The sequence below is a fragment of the Cornus florida genome, unplaced genomic scaffold (assembly GCF_030987335.1).
Source record: "Cornus florida cultivar Cherokee Brave unplaced genomic scaffold, ASM3098733v1 CherokeeBrave_3.0.0_Hap2_Chr11, whole genome shotgun sequence".
Classification (NCBI taxonomy): Eukaryota; Viridiplantae; Streptophyta; class Magnoliopsida; order Cornales; family Cornaceae; genus Cornus; species Cornus florida.
In genome coordinates, this window is record NW_026775581.1 from 4,041,402 (window position 1) to 4,054,281 (window position 12,880).

The following is a 12,880-nucleotide window of genomic DNA, read 5'->3' on the forward strand; positions in this document are numbered from 1 at the left end:
CTAAGACTAAAACACCCGAAAACCTGACCATGTGGCACTGCTGCAGATGTATAAAAAGACACACACACACACACACACACACACACACACACACACACAGAGTAAAGGAATAACAGTGGTCTGAGAAACCATACATAACCACTCAGCAAATCAATGGCACATATTTGATAAATTAAATGAACTTAATCCCATTGTAGAATAGATGAATAACATAGAGCAGCATTTTTCAGGAAAAGTATTGGGTGTATTTATTTTTAACCCCATTTTCCAGTCCACCCATTTCATCACTTGAATCTGCAGTGAAGAAGATCAAACAACCGCATGTAGACCCAGGCGTTGCATCATCATCATATATAGCTAAAACCAGGCCGAAACAGAAGCCAGTTGAAACAACAAATTATCCTATTATAACTTCTTCCTACTTGGTTAAATATATGACCCAGAAAAGTTGCTCTCATGAGTTCAGCTCCACAAAAAGGCTGGCCTGAGGATGTAGGCCCGCTTCTTTCAGGGACATACACTGCTTCTCTGCTCCATACACAACACGAGGGAAGTTGGACACAAGGTTGTAGCTCTCCACTTCTAAGCAACCCAATGAATCAACATAGTCATACAGTGACTGAATTGTCGTGGTACTATGGAACCTCCTTCCCTTGCGTTCTCCACTTGGGAACCGAACCAAAACCTATTCATCCACCAAAATCACAAACATGATTGACAACAATTAATATTTATATTCCAGAAAGGGGATAAAAGAGAATGTTGTCAGTTTCAAGATTACGTTATTCATGCTGGTGCAGTTTTTTAAAACTAATTAATTGTATCCAGAAAGTAAACTGCTGCTGTATTACTTTATGTGCCACCAGAAATCACAAATTATATTAAACCATGTCTGATGATGAATGAAATAAATAAGTGGCTATGCGATTTATTTAAAATATATTGACTGCATTGTGAAGGAAAAGAAGTTTGGTACAAACAGTAGGGGATTACTTGAGTTACGTCAGGTCCTTTTTCAGGTTCATCACCCAGCGAAAGGGCTTTCTCTTGTCGCATTCGAGCTAAAGCAGCTTCTTTCTCAGCAGCTTCACGTGCTGCTCTTTCACGAGCCTCTTCTTCCTCCTTTTGCTTCCTCTCAGCTTCAGCAGCTTCCCTTTCCATCCGTTCTTGCTCTTCTTTCCTCTGGCGTTCCCTAGCCTAATGTGCCAGACAATGAAGGCATCTTAGCTGACCCTGGACTAACCTAGCAAATCATATAAAGCGATACCAGAAGCTATAAAGTAACATACTTGATCAGCTTCAAGTGCTGCTCGATAAGCAGCATCTTGCTCCTCCCTCAGACGCATGTTGTTTCTTCGTTCTTCTGCATCAAGCCTTGCTGCAACAAGAACTGGAGCACTCTCTTCAAGCACTCTCTGCAATACTGTGAGCATTTCTTCGGGAGATTTTGGACCCTCAACCTACAAGATGATAAGAATAAGGACATAAACAGAAAACAAACATTTGGCTTTCAAGATAGTAGCTGAAAACCAAACAAATTAAATGAAGCAAGTTTGTCGTCCCATGACTACATTATGAACACGCAGACATAAACAGCAGAAAAAAAAAAAAAAATCAGATTTCAAGATAGTAGCTGATACCCGAACACATTAAATAAAGCAAGTTTGTTGTCACACAACTGCATTATGGGAAATAAAAGAAAGAAACAACAACAAAAAAATTTGGCTTTCAAGATGATAGCTGATATAACCAAACAAATTAAATAAAAAAATAAAAAAATAAAAAAAAGCTCCCAGATGACCAGCCTATCCCACTTATCCCAACAATAAAAAAATAAAAATAAAAAGGAAGAAGAAGGATCTCCAGCCCATTCTCATTATCTCATGAAAAATGTGACAATTATGAAGGACCAGAATGCCAAACTGAAGTACGACTAGAAAGGAAACAGATGATGAGAATACAGAAGAAGAGATGAGGCTATAAGAAGGGGGGAGAGATCAAAAGAGAGTGAATATATACACTGGAGAGATGGAGGGGTTGAGGAAGGCAATAACAAAGAGAGGAAGAAGAACGAAAGAGAAATTTGAAGGAAACGATGATCAATAATCCCAAAAATTGAATTGTTGGAGTACATAAAAGCCTTTATATAGGAAAACATAAATGAACCCTAAGAAGCCCTAAAAATAGCAAAATAACCCTAAAACCAAACATTACCAAAAATAATAATGAACATAAATATGTAAACTTAATTTGCAAAAATTTCTAATTCTATGAATCTTTTCCACATTTCCAATAGCAGGAGCAAGTCATATGTGGCTCAAGCTAAAGCTCTTGGGACGTGTCTGCGTCTCCATCAGACAATCTCTTCATTCAATCTCAAAATTTTCAACTATAAAGAATCTCTATGCACCAAAAAGACACCTCACGAATAACCCTTAAACAAAATTATATAATTGAGAGAGAGAGAGAGAGAGGAGCAAAAAACATTACGAGGTATTAGGAAAAAGCTATCAAGATGTATACAAGAAGAATAAAGAAATGTATGCACCACTTCAACCAAGCCATTTGTATCAAATACAAAAGCAGACTCAAGTTTACAAACAAACTCTAGCAACTCTATCATGATTTCAGAACCCTGACAGAAATAATCTGTAAATTTTCAACACATAACACACAAAATAAGAGGGAGACTATTATAGAGTACTTAATATCTGATCCACCCTTGAATATTACTAGATGAAGTGCAGCCCCTCAAATTTATATGGAGTGTAGTGGAACTAAAAGGACACCCTAATCCCAACTTCGAACCAAAAAAATTATAAGTTTCACATAATTGTTAAAGGAAAGAACAAAACCACCCAATCCCAAATACTAAATGCACTGAAAGAAAAATACAATAGAGCCATGTGTAATAATGGTCATAAAAACAAATGCTTGCTCATTGAAACTACTAGCTGAGGGCAATAATAGGGTATGAAGGCAAACAGCATGTTAAAGAAGTGGATAAGAGATCTTTATGCCTAATTTGTTCAATGATGTCACTAACCTCCTCTCATGCCTCTCCAGCAACAGAGTTACAGAACCATGCAGCATGAAGGTAATTGAAACTCCTTATGAAAAGCAAAATTTCAGGCTGATGTCTAGATTTCTAGTCTTGAGGTCCTTTTATGAATCTTACTTATCAATCGACCAAAAAAAAAAAAAGTGTTTAAATTTCTAGTCCACGTTACAGCTGCCAATTCTCTACGTCCCACCACAAAATTATGCCACAGGTATCTTAAACTGCATTTAATTACCTAAAACTGGTTATGACAATCATGACATTACAAAACTTTGTAGTTTGCAAGTTGAATCTCAGAAACTATAAGATCTCTCAATATTCTATTTAGTTCTCAACAAAGCACAAAAATGTAACCCCTTTTTCAATTATAAATATCATCTTTTTTTTGCCTTTCCAAGACACTTCTTTTGTCCTGTCCTGAAGGTGACCAACCTCTCCTCCTTCAAGTCACGGATTACATGCTTTGAGTCCTTCGACCACAAGCGCTTTATCTCGTGTGTGGGAATCTTAGGTGTCTTACTCATGAGTATTGAAAAGAAAGTATGCTTTCTATCTTATAGGATTAGCTTGTGAGAGCTTCCAACACATCATGTTACGAAAAGGTAACAGGGAGTCACTTCTCTTCGATCCCAAGAATTAAACAAGAATTAGATTATATCCCATTAATGAGCATCAGAAAAAGGGATGCCTCTGAAATGCATCACTCAACATATTTGGTCCTCCACCCCAAGATCCATTCAATAAGATATAGCCATATGCATTCTTTGTACCTATATTGCCCGACGCCCCAGATCTCACTCCATTTCATATAATTAAGATTTACGTTAATAAACTATTACCATTACATGTACAAAGGCACTCCAACAGTAAGACACGAAACACAAAACTAACTCGTATCACTGCACCGGCACACCCAAAGAATAAAATCAATACGATAAAAGTACAATGCAATTCTTTCTTTTTTTATTTATAAGTAAAAGTTCATTGAAGGCACTCAAAAGGGGAGCCCTCCCAAAGAACAACAAGCCGCCTAAACAGCGACACTACATCTTTAAGCTATCCACAAAATCCAAAAGACTATCCATAGATATACAATTTCGACAATTAACCCAAAAGAATAAAGAAGACAGTATATATATATATATATATATATATATATATATATATATTTTTGATAAGTAATAAAGAAGACAGTATATTATATTTGAGAGACCAAATAGGAGACTCCACCCCTTCAAAGGATCTCCTATTTCTCTCAAGCCACAAACCCCACCAAATGCAAAGGGGGGGTGGCCCTCCAAGCATCTCTAACATGGCTGTCCGCTATATACCATTTCCAAACCTCTAAAAAATCAACTGTTGACTGAGGAAACACCCAAGCCACACCAAAACAACCAAGAACATAGCCCAAATATCCCTTACCACAGGGCAGTGAAGCAAAAGGTGATTCACAGATTCCCCCGATCACTTACACATGCAACACCAGTTCACCACAACCAGACGTCTCCTTCTGAGGTTGTCGAGAGTGAGGATACTCCCAAGGGCAGCAGACCATGCAAAAAAAGCCACCTTCAAAGGCGCTTTTGTCTTCCAAACGGCTCTCCAAGGGAAAGAGGGGCCAGGGATCTCCATAAGACTTTGATAAAAGGATCTAACCTCAAACTCCCTTCTCAAGGATCAATCCCACACCACTCCATATGGTATTTTTTTTTATAAGTAACACCACTCCATATGGTATTTCAAACTAACCTTTACAAAGCTAATCTCATGATTGATTTCTCCCAGCAACCACTGCCAATAAAATAAATAAGTTCTCTCCGTGTTAAATTTGTAACTAATTAAAAAGAGAGAAGAAAAAAAGATAATCTAGCACATTTGTTCCTTCCTCAAACTACTAAGCCGCAATTACCGTGCATTACTTTGTCATCCTTCGCAAAGACATCAAGGCTACCTCCTTTGACTAAATATTGAATTCTTATCACACAATTCATTTTTTAAAAAATTTCAGATGATCAGACCATCGATCTTTATTGTCTTAAAGTTTGAAAATTCGTCAATTTTTGGAGAGCCTGATATGAAATCAGTTTATTCGCAATGGATTTTGAACTAACCTACCAATGCTAGTCTACTCCTTTAGTATCTCCCAACCCTAATCTTAGTATTCCATATGTTAATTGGAAAAAGTATAACTTGGAAAATTATTTCCTTCCTCGAGCCAAAAAAAAACACCCTCGATTACCATACATCACCTTGTCCTCTTTTGCAAGACAACAAAGCATCCCCTCCTTATGACTAAATCCTAGAATCCTTATAAAATAATTCATCCTTGAAAATCGGCCAACACTTGAGAGAACCCTAGTCAGTCAATCCTCCATTCGTTCGACCGAATACTTCTGGTTATCAGACCATCAAACTTGCAAGAAACTTGGCCTTGGGTTTATCATCAATGCAAATCGGCATATTACAGGCTGCAGGATCAAGATATATGCCATAATTCAGTCAAACTAACACATCATCTTGCAAATTTCAAGACAAAGCGTGAGACTGCTTGAATTACAAATTCCAAAATTTACTCCCTGGAGCTCCAATACGAGATTTTTTCTTTTGCATGAGAAAGGCTTCCTAAAAGATAGAAATAATTTGGTCCGTGAGGAGCACATGAAATCTAAGGATGATGTGTGGTGATATTTTACAAGGATATATATAACAAACTAGAAAACGTGGACTGGAAATCGGTATGCAAGGCAGATTAATAAAATGATTGAGATAAATATTAGATTATGCGGATGAACCAAGCTATAATTATCTTAGAATCACTATCGAAGTGCAAATGAAGTAAAAGAAAAAAGGCAAATTACTCTTGACACCCCCTGAGCTTCTTCCTTATTACTCATGGATGAAATTTTTGAAAAATAACCCTGACACTCCTGTGAGAATTAGAGTTCGTTAGCTGTGTTAACAGTTGCAGTGAAGTTACCACCACACCCCCAATATATAATAAAACACACTTATGCATTAGTGCTGAAGTGAGCCACTAAAAGATGAAAAGAACAAAATACCCTCTTTATGATTACACTCTGACACAATCTCACCAAAACCAAGAACACGAATTACGCAGTCTTTGGAAGCGATTAGTGTTGACTATAAATACCTATCTGTTCTTATCAATAAATTTGACTACCCCAATATAATTAACTACTCGAAAGTCGACTATTCATCTAATAAAAAGAATGAAGTCACTCATGAAGCTCAAACTGCAACAGAACGTCAATGTCGTCTCTCAGATCCACTATTAAATCAAATATTCAATAAGCTTCAGCTTTCCCTCCTTCATTGTCTTTAAGGTTCCCTCTCTTTAGCATACCCATTTTGTCACCTGTCCGTCGTTTCTTCTTGTTCAGTTCTCTCACTATATGTATACATACATCTCTAAATACATACATACATCTTGGAAGTATATCCGGAAAGGATGGGATGAGTTCTCCAAACGGATCAAGTTCAAAGTTCGGAGTGGAAGTCATGTTTGCTTTTGAGAGGACCATTGGTGTGGGGATTTTGCTCTGGCTCGCAGGTTTCCTCGTATTTTCAGGATCTCAGTGAATAAGCATGCTATGGTTAAAGACCATTATCTGCTTGATAATGGTAGGGCATATCGGGATGTGCAATTCCGTAGAAATTTCAATGATTGGGAGATCTTGGAGGTTGCAGATTTTATGGGATTGATCTATAGGAAGGTGGTGGAGGGTGAGGGCATGGATGAGATGGTGTGGTTGGGCACCTCTGGAGGGGTGTTTGAGGTTAGGTCATTTTACCGCTGCCTTACAGAGCATTCATGCCCCATCTTCCCTTGGAAAGCTGTGTGGAAAACTAAGCTCCGTTGAAGGTGGCCTTTTTCACTTGGATTGTTGCCCTTGGAAGTATCCTCACTCTCGACAACCTTACAAGTAGGCGTCGTATAGTGGAGAATTGGTGCTGCATGTGCAAGTAGTCGGGAGAATTTGTGAACCATCTTTTGTTGCATTGCCCCATGGCAAGGTTCTTGGTCGTTTTTGGTGTGGATTGGGTCGTTTCAGGGTCTACAGTTGGTATGTTACAGGCTTGAAAAGGGTGTACAGTGGAGAGCCGAGAGTCAAAGATGCTTGGAGGGCCACTCCCCTTTGTAATTGGTGGGGGTTGTGGCGCGAGAGGAATAAGAGATCCTTTGAGGGCGAGGAGTCCCCTATTTGGTCTCTCAAGTTTAATATTCTGTCTTCCCTATTACTGTTAATTGGTGTTGTTTGTGTAAAAATGATGAGAGTTCGTGGATCACCTTCTTCTGCATTGCCCCGTGGCTCACGACTGTTGGAGCCTTATTTTTGGTTTGTTCGACATCCAATTGGGCATGCCTCGATCTGCGAGGGAATTGATTGATGTGTGGAGAGGATGCATCGTTGGGGCCCACGCCCGTGACTGTTGGAGGGCGACCCCTCTTTGCGTTTGGTGGTGCATTTGGAAGGAGCGGAATAGATCTTTTGAAGGGAAAGAATCTTCCATTGCAGCCTTGAAATATGTTATTATTTGTTCTCTTTTTAGTTGGGTGATGGGGAGAAATTGTATATCTTTAGAGAAAATCACTGATTTTTTTGGTTCTTTGAGTCCTTAGGACCAATTTCTTGGCTTTGGCCCCTATATAGCTTTTGGGATGCATTCCCCTTTTGAACACTTTCTAATATATCTTAACTTATCAAAAAAAAAAAAGTTTAATCTTCCATCTTCTCTCTTTTTTTGGGTTAATGGGCAGAATTGTATATCTGTGGATATTCTTTTGGACTTTGTAGATAGCTTGAAATTGTAGTGTCGCCTTGGGAGCCTTTTGTTTCTTCAGGTTCGCTGCCCTTCGAGCGCCTTTTATGAAGTTTACTTATAAAAATAAAAAAAATACATACATTCACACATTTATATTTCGATTTTTATCTTATTTTTGTTATTTATTGACTTGTTCATTTTGTCTCTAGATGTGCTCTCTCTCCCAAGTCTGGCTCATGCGTTCTCATTGATGGGAGTTCTAAATTGTCGAATAACAATCCATTAAGACTAGAAGCACAACAATCGATTTCGATTTGGAATCAAAGTCAAGATGATGTGCTCAAATTTTGAAATTGTAGTTCAACCCTAGTTCAAATTTGGAATTTTTGGATTTTGTTAGATTCTTGTGTGTATATATGCGAGTGTGTGTGTGTGTGTGTGTGTGTGTGTGTGTGTGTGTGTGTGTGTGCATATGTGGACAATGTGAGTTCGAAGTTTGGGATTTTCAGAATCAGAACTCAAAATTTTTGTTTTTTTCTTTGATAAGTTAAATTTTTTGTTTTTTGATAAGTAAAAATTCAATAAAGGCACTCAAATGAGAAACAATCCCAAAAGAAAACACAAAACACAAGCCGCGACGCTACAACTTTAAGCTATCCAAAAAATCCAAAAGACCATCCGTAGATATACAATTCCACCCATTTACCCAAAAAACAAAAAATTCAATATGTTGTATTTGAGAGACCAAATAGGAGACTCCTCCCCAACAAAGGATCTCCTATTTCTCTCGCTCCACAACCCCCACCATAAACATAGAGGAGTGGCCCTCTAAGCATCACGCACTCGGCTCTCCACTATACACCCTTTCCAAGCCTCAAGCAGGTTAACCGTTGACTCAGGAAACACCCAAGTCAATCCAAAAGCAACCAAGAACATATCCCAAATATCTCTCGTCACCCGGCAATGAAGCAAAAGATGGTTCACAGACTCCCCCGCTTTCTTACACATGCAACACCAGCTCACCACGACCTAGCATCTCCTTCTGAGGTTATCACAAGTGAGAATGCTTCCAAGAGCAGCGGTCCATGCGAAGAAAGCCACTTTCAAAGGGGCTTTCACCCTCCAAACAGCTCTCCAAGGAAAGGGTTGGCTAGGAGTCTCCATCAGATTCTGGTAAAAAGATCTAACCTCAAACACCCCTCTCAAGGAAGCCTCCCACACCATCTCATCCATTCCCACACCCTCCACCCCCTGGTAATACAACAATGCAAGGAAAGGTTGAGTTGAAGGGATGAGTTGAAAAAGTTTGGAGAGAGTTTTGATAGTAAGTATTATTTCTCCCTCTTGTGCTGCTCCATAATATACCCATGACCATGACAGAAACTATATAGAGAGATGCAGTGGAGGAGAGAATCAATTAGTGAAGCTCATAGAGAGAGACAAAAGGGATGAAGCAATATCGTCGGTCCAGCAATAGAAGGAAGAGAGGTTGAGAGAAGAAACAACAGAGCAATGTTGGAAGAGAGGAGATAATTCAAGGGATGTTGACCAAATTTTTTGAAAAACTTGTGTATGGGTAATAGGGAAGAACCTCAGGGGTGTCAGAGTAATTTTCCCCAAAAAAATGTTATATCACCAAGGAGTGGGAAAAGATAATGGGTTATCTGTTATCATAACTCAACCATTACTATAAAATAAACAATAACTCCTCACTATGCTCTTATAGGAGTATTTCATGCACTACATATTTTAAAAAAAAAAAAAAAAAATGTCTATCAAATTCAAACAAACATGCTAAGTTTTTTTTTTCCTCTCCCTCTCTCTCTCTCTCTCTCTCTCTCGATAAGAGATGGGATCGGTTGCTTGAAAGTAGGCGAAAAGGTTCAATTCAACTAGTAGAGTTGAATCCAAATTTTGTCTCCAAATTTTGTAACAAGATCCCTTTGAGACTCAAGTGAAACAGAAATCCATAAACCATCTTTCACCAACTAAAAAGCCTACCGTATTTGAATGTTCTGGCCATGTGGCCATATACTTGCACAAAAAAAAAAAAAAAAAAAAAAAAAAATCCCTATTCTAAAAAATAAATATAATTTGACAACAACGACAACTTGCATTCAAATTATTCTGATTTTTTACTTTTGTTGAGTCACTTGAATTATTTCTTATACTTTAAAACCACTTTTTCTTATTACTTATAAAAAAAAAAAAAATTATCATCAATTATGTGTAATTAAATAATCATCAACACAAAAATCAACATCCTAATATCACTTTCTCCATCGTAAATAAAGCATGTCTTATACTTTAATGAACAAACTGTATTTTTCTAACCACAAAGAATTTTTTATTACAAAGGTTAATCAAATGTTTAACATCAACAAGGAATAATGTAGTTAACTGAGTTGACAAGTAAATTCAACAAAAAAGGTAACATGAGCATTTTTGAGTTAAGAAACCCAAAACTAGTAGTGTAGCGCATGATAGTTCTTCAAAGTAAGCTTCAAATCATCATCACATGTGATTATTAGAATATCACACACCATAAAAGAGCACAAAACATACAAGGAACACATAAGGTTATCCTACATCAATATCCATAAACATTTCACCATCTCAAAAAGAGTCCCTGTCAATTCTGTGTCGATTATCTAAAAATGAAAAAGTCATCCAGTGTTGTTATGCTTACTATATACACAGTCTTAGGTTGATCAAACAACCATCATTGCCAAATGAAAAATGCAAAGTCCAACCTTTTCCAGCAGAATATCCAGGTCTAAGATTCCCAATTCAAATAGCTAAGAAAAGGGTAGGTTTTGTTGACTTATAGTAGTATATTCTAGATTTTTCTGTTCTAGCAAAAACAAGTGAAAAGGAATCAGAACCCTAGGAATCAAACCTGCTGAAGTAAGGCAATCCTCTGGTTCGTGGCGGCCATAACCACAGCACAAAATGGATACCTTGACGCCTTCAAGCTGTTACTCATCTTAAACCCCTCGCTAGCGCGGATGCTCCCACCCCACGCAACAAAATTTTCATTCACAAACGCAGCCAATGCTTCAGAACACAGAGTCCTTTCACAAAACAATGGGGTGTCCGGGTGATCCGGCGAGTGCAAGTACACAAACAACAGCTTAAATTCGTGCCGAGACCTCTGCAGAGCATCCATAAACCCCTCAACCACGAAATTCGGCCGATTCGTACCGTAATCCCTCTCGAAATTAGCAACAAAAGCCATGGCCTCCGAAGCTGCCGCCGAAACCGAAACCAACGGAGAAGAAGAAGAAGGATCGCCGTTACGGGCAGAATTGAATCCCACCATGCTCAAAGAATAGGAGAGGACACCGCCGGCAGCCCACATACCTAGCCCAATCGCACCAGAAATTAACCCTAGACTACCAGAAATGACGGAAAATGGTAGGGTGATGAGCTTCCATGCCAATCCCGGTGGCGCCACAACACCGGCGACTTCGCCCGATCGCTGGGGTTGTTGATGCGAATCTGTATTGGACTGTTCGCTGCTTCCAACGTCGGCGATGGCGGTTGCGGGATCGTCGGAGTGGTCGGAGTTTGTGCCGGTGAAACTGGAGATCGCTAGCTCGAGGTCCCAGCCATGAGCGGAGAGGATCTCTGTGCACAAATCGGGGTCTTCAAGGCCCGTGATTGCTTGAAAATAAGCTAATTTGTCGGCCACATCAACCATATCTCTCCTTATATGTATATATATCTATGATTCTATATGTCCAAAAAAGTTTTTGAGAGAGAATTCGAAAAGTTAGGGTTCCAGAGAACTCAAAAAGGATCGAAGAGAGTGTCTCTTTGTGTTTCTTCAAATGTCTCAACCAACAATCAGAGGAAGTTCTGGGGTTTATGGCGTGGACGACAGATGATGATCGAACGATTAGTTTGGATTACCAAAAATGTCCAATGACAATATTGTAAATAACGAGATTGCCATGCTATGCCCATCTCTTTTTCCACGAATGAGAACTAATATTCACGAATATTTGAGAGATCTACGAAGCTCTCCCAAATTTGTTATATTAGCATTTTCCAAGAGATTCGTCAATATTTTTATAGTCAACTTTAGCATTAACATTTTGGAGTAAAAAATAAAATATTTAGTATGAATTATAAGAATTAAAACAATACTATATTTATTATGAATTTAAAATATATATATATATGAGTTTATTTATAAAAATATGTTTTTGTGCCAGTATAGTCGTTAAGGCATTTTTAGATTAGCCAAACATAGTGTGATTGAAAAAAAAAAAAAATCACTTTCTTCATTTATTTAAATTTTTTTGCTTAAAAAAACTTTTAAGACACTGTTCGTGTAAGTCAAATAGTGCCTTAATGACTCTTTAGTTCAGTTATATTGAAAAAATAAATAAATAAATAAATAAAATTAGTTTCTGTAATTTTTTCCAAGCCAAACGCGCCCTTAAAATTAAGTCTGAGTTACAGTAAAACTGGGGCTACGATACTCTAGGCCATTAAAGTTTTAAAAAAAAAAATAGGTGAACCCGTGCAAGGCAAACCTGCAATCGCTAACAGGGCAGTCGTTTTTGGCGACCCATTCTCCGACCCAAAATTTTTGAGTCCACTTTTTAGAGGCATTGCCAATTTTAACCCAAAGTCTCTAAAATCACTATCATTGAACCTGCTCTAAAGGGCTAAACAACAATCCAACCGTTTCAAGAAAAAAAATTAAATGTCACGTTGTCTTAGATTCACAAATTATTGAAGGATGGTCAAATTGTAATGGATCATTAAAAAAAAATGTGATACATCAGCTTGATTCGTAGTTTTCTTGAAATGTCACGTTTTCTTAGAACTATTTCCATTTTGTTTATGAGCACTTTAAGGAGAAAATGACATACAATTCGTTTAATAATGACTGCCGAATAGTTTGGATTGTTGAAACCATGGGTTGTTAATTTTTTTAAAGACCAAAAAATCCATTTTAACTTGCAAATATTTATTTGGATAAGATCAACCATCAATATTTGTCAACTCTACTCGCGACAA

At 37.9% G+C, this 12,880-nt stretch overlaps 1 protein-coding gene across 1 annotated transcript; it reads right to left on the bottom strand.

Annotated features, from left to right (window-relative positions):
* Positions 1–102: 102 nt before the first annotated feature.
* LOC132283027 (plant UBX domain-containing protein 10) lies at positions 103–11,723 on the bottom strand. Its single transcript, XM_059784894.1, has 4 exons — positions 10,746–11,723; positions 1,290–1,460; positions 994–1,197; positions 103–685 (listed from the first exon to the last, which is right to left on the bottom strand). Exons 1-4 carry the CDS (start codon positions 11,547–11,549, stop codon positions 455–457), a joined length of 1,410 nt encoding a protein of 469 aa, XP_059640877.1. The 5' UTR covers positions 11,550–11,723; the 3' UTR covers positions 103–454.
* Positions 11,724–12,880: the final 1,157 nt, after the last annotated feature.

What these genes read in the sequence shown, in the direction of transcription:
- LOC132283027 (XM_059784894.1), bottom strand. Translation starts at nt 11,549, where the DNA reads ATGGTTGATGTGGCCGACAAATTAGCTTATTTTCAAGCAATCACGGGC. An exon ending in GGATTGCCTTACTTCAGCAG is followed by an intron (nt 1,461 to 10,745) that starts GTTTGATTCCTA and finishes ATCATCTTGTAG; the next exon opens with GTTGAGGGTCCAAAATCTCC. An exon ending in CAGCACTTGAAGCTGATCAA is followed by an intron (nt 1,198 to 1,289) that starts GTATGTTACTTT and finishes CTGGCACATTAG; the next exon opens with GCTAGGGAACGCCAGAGGAA.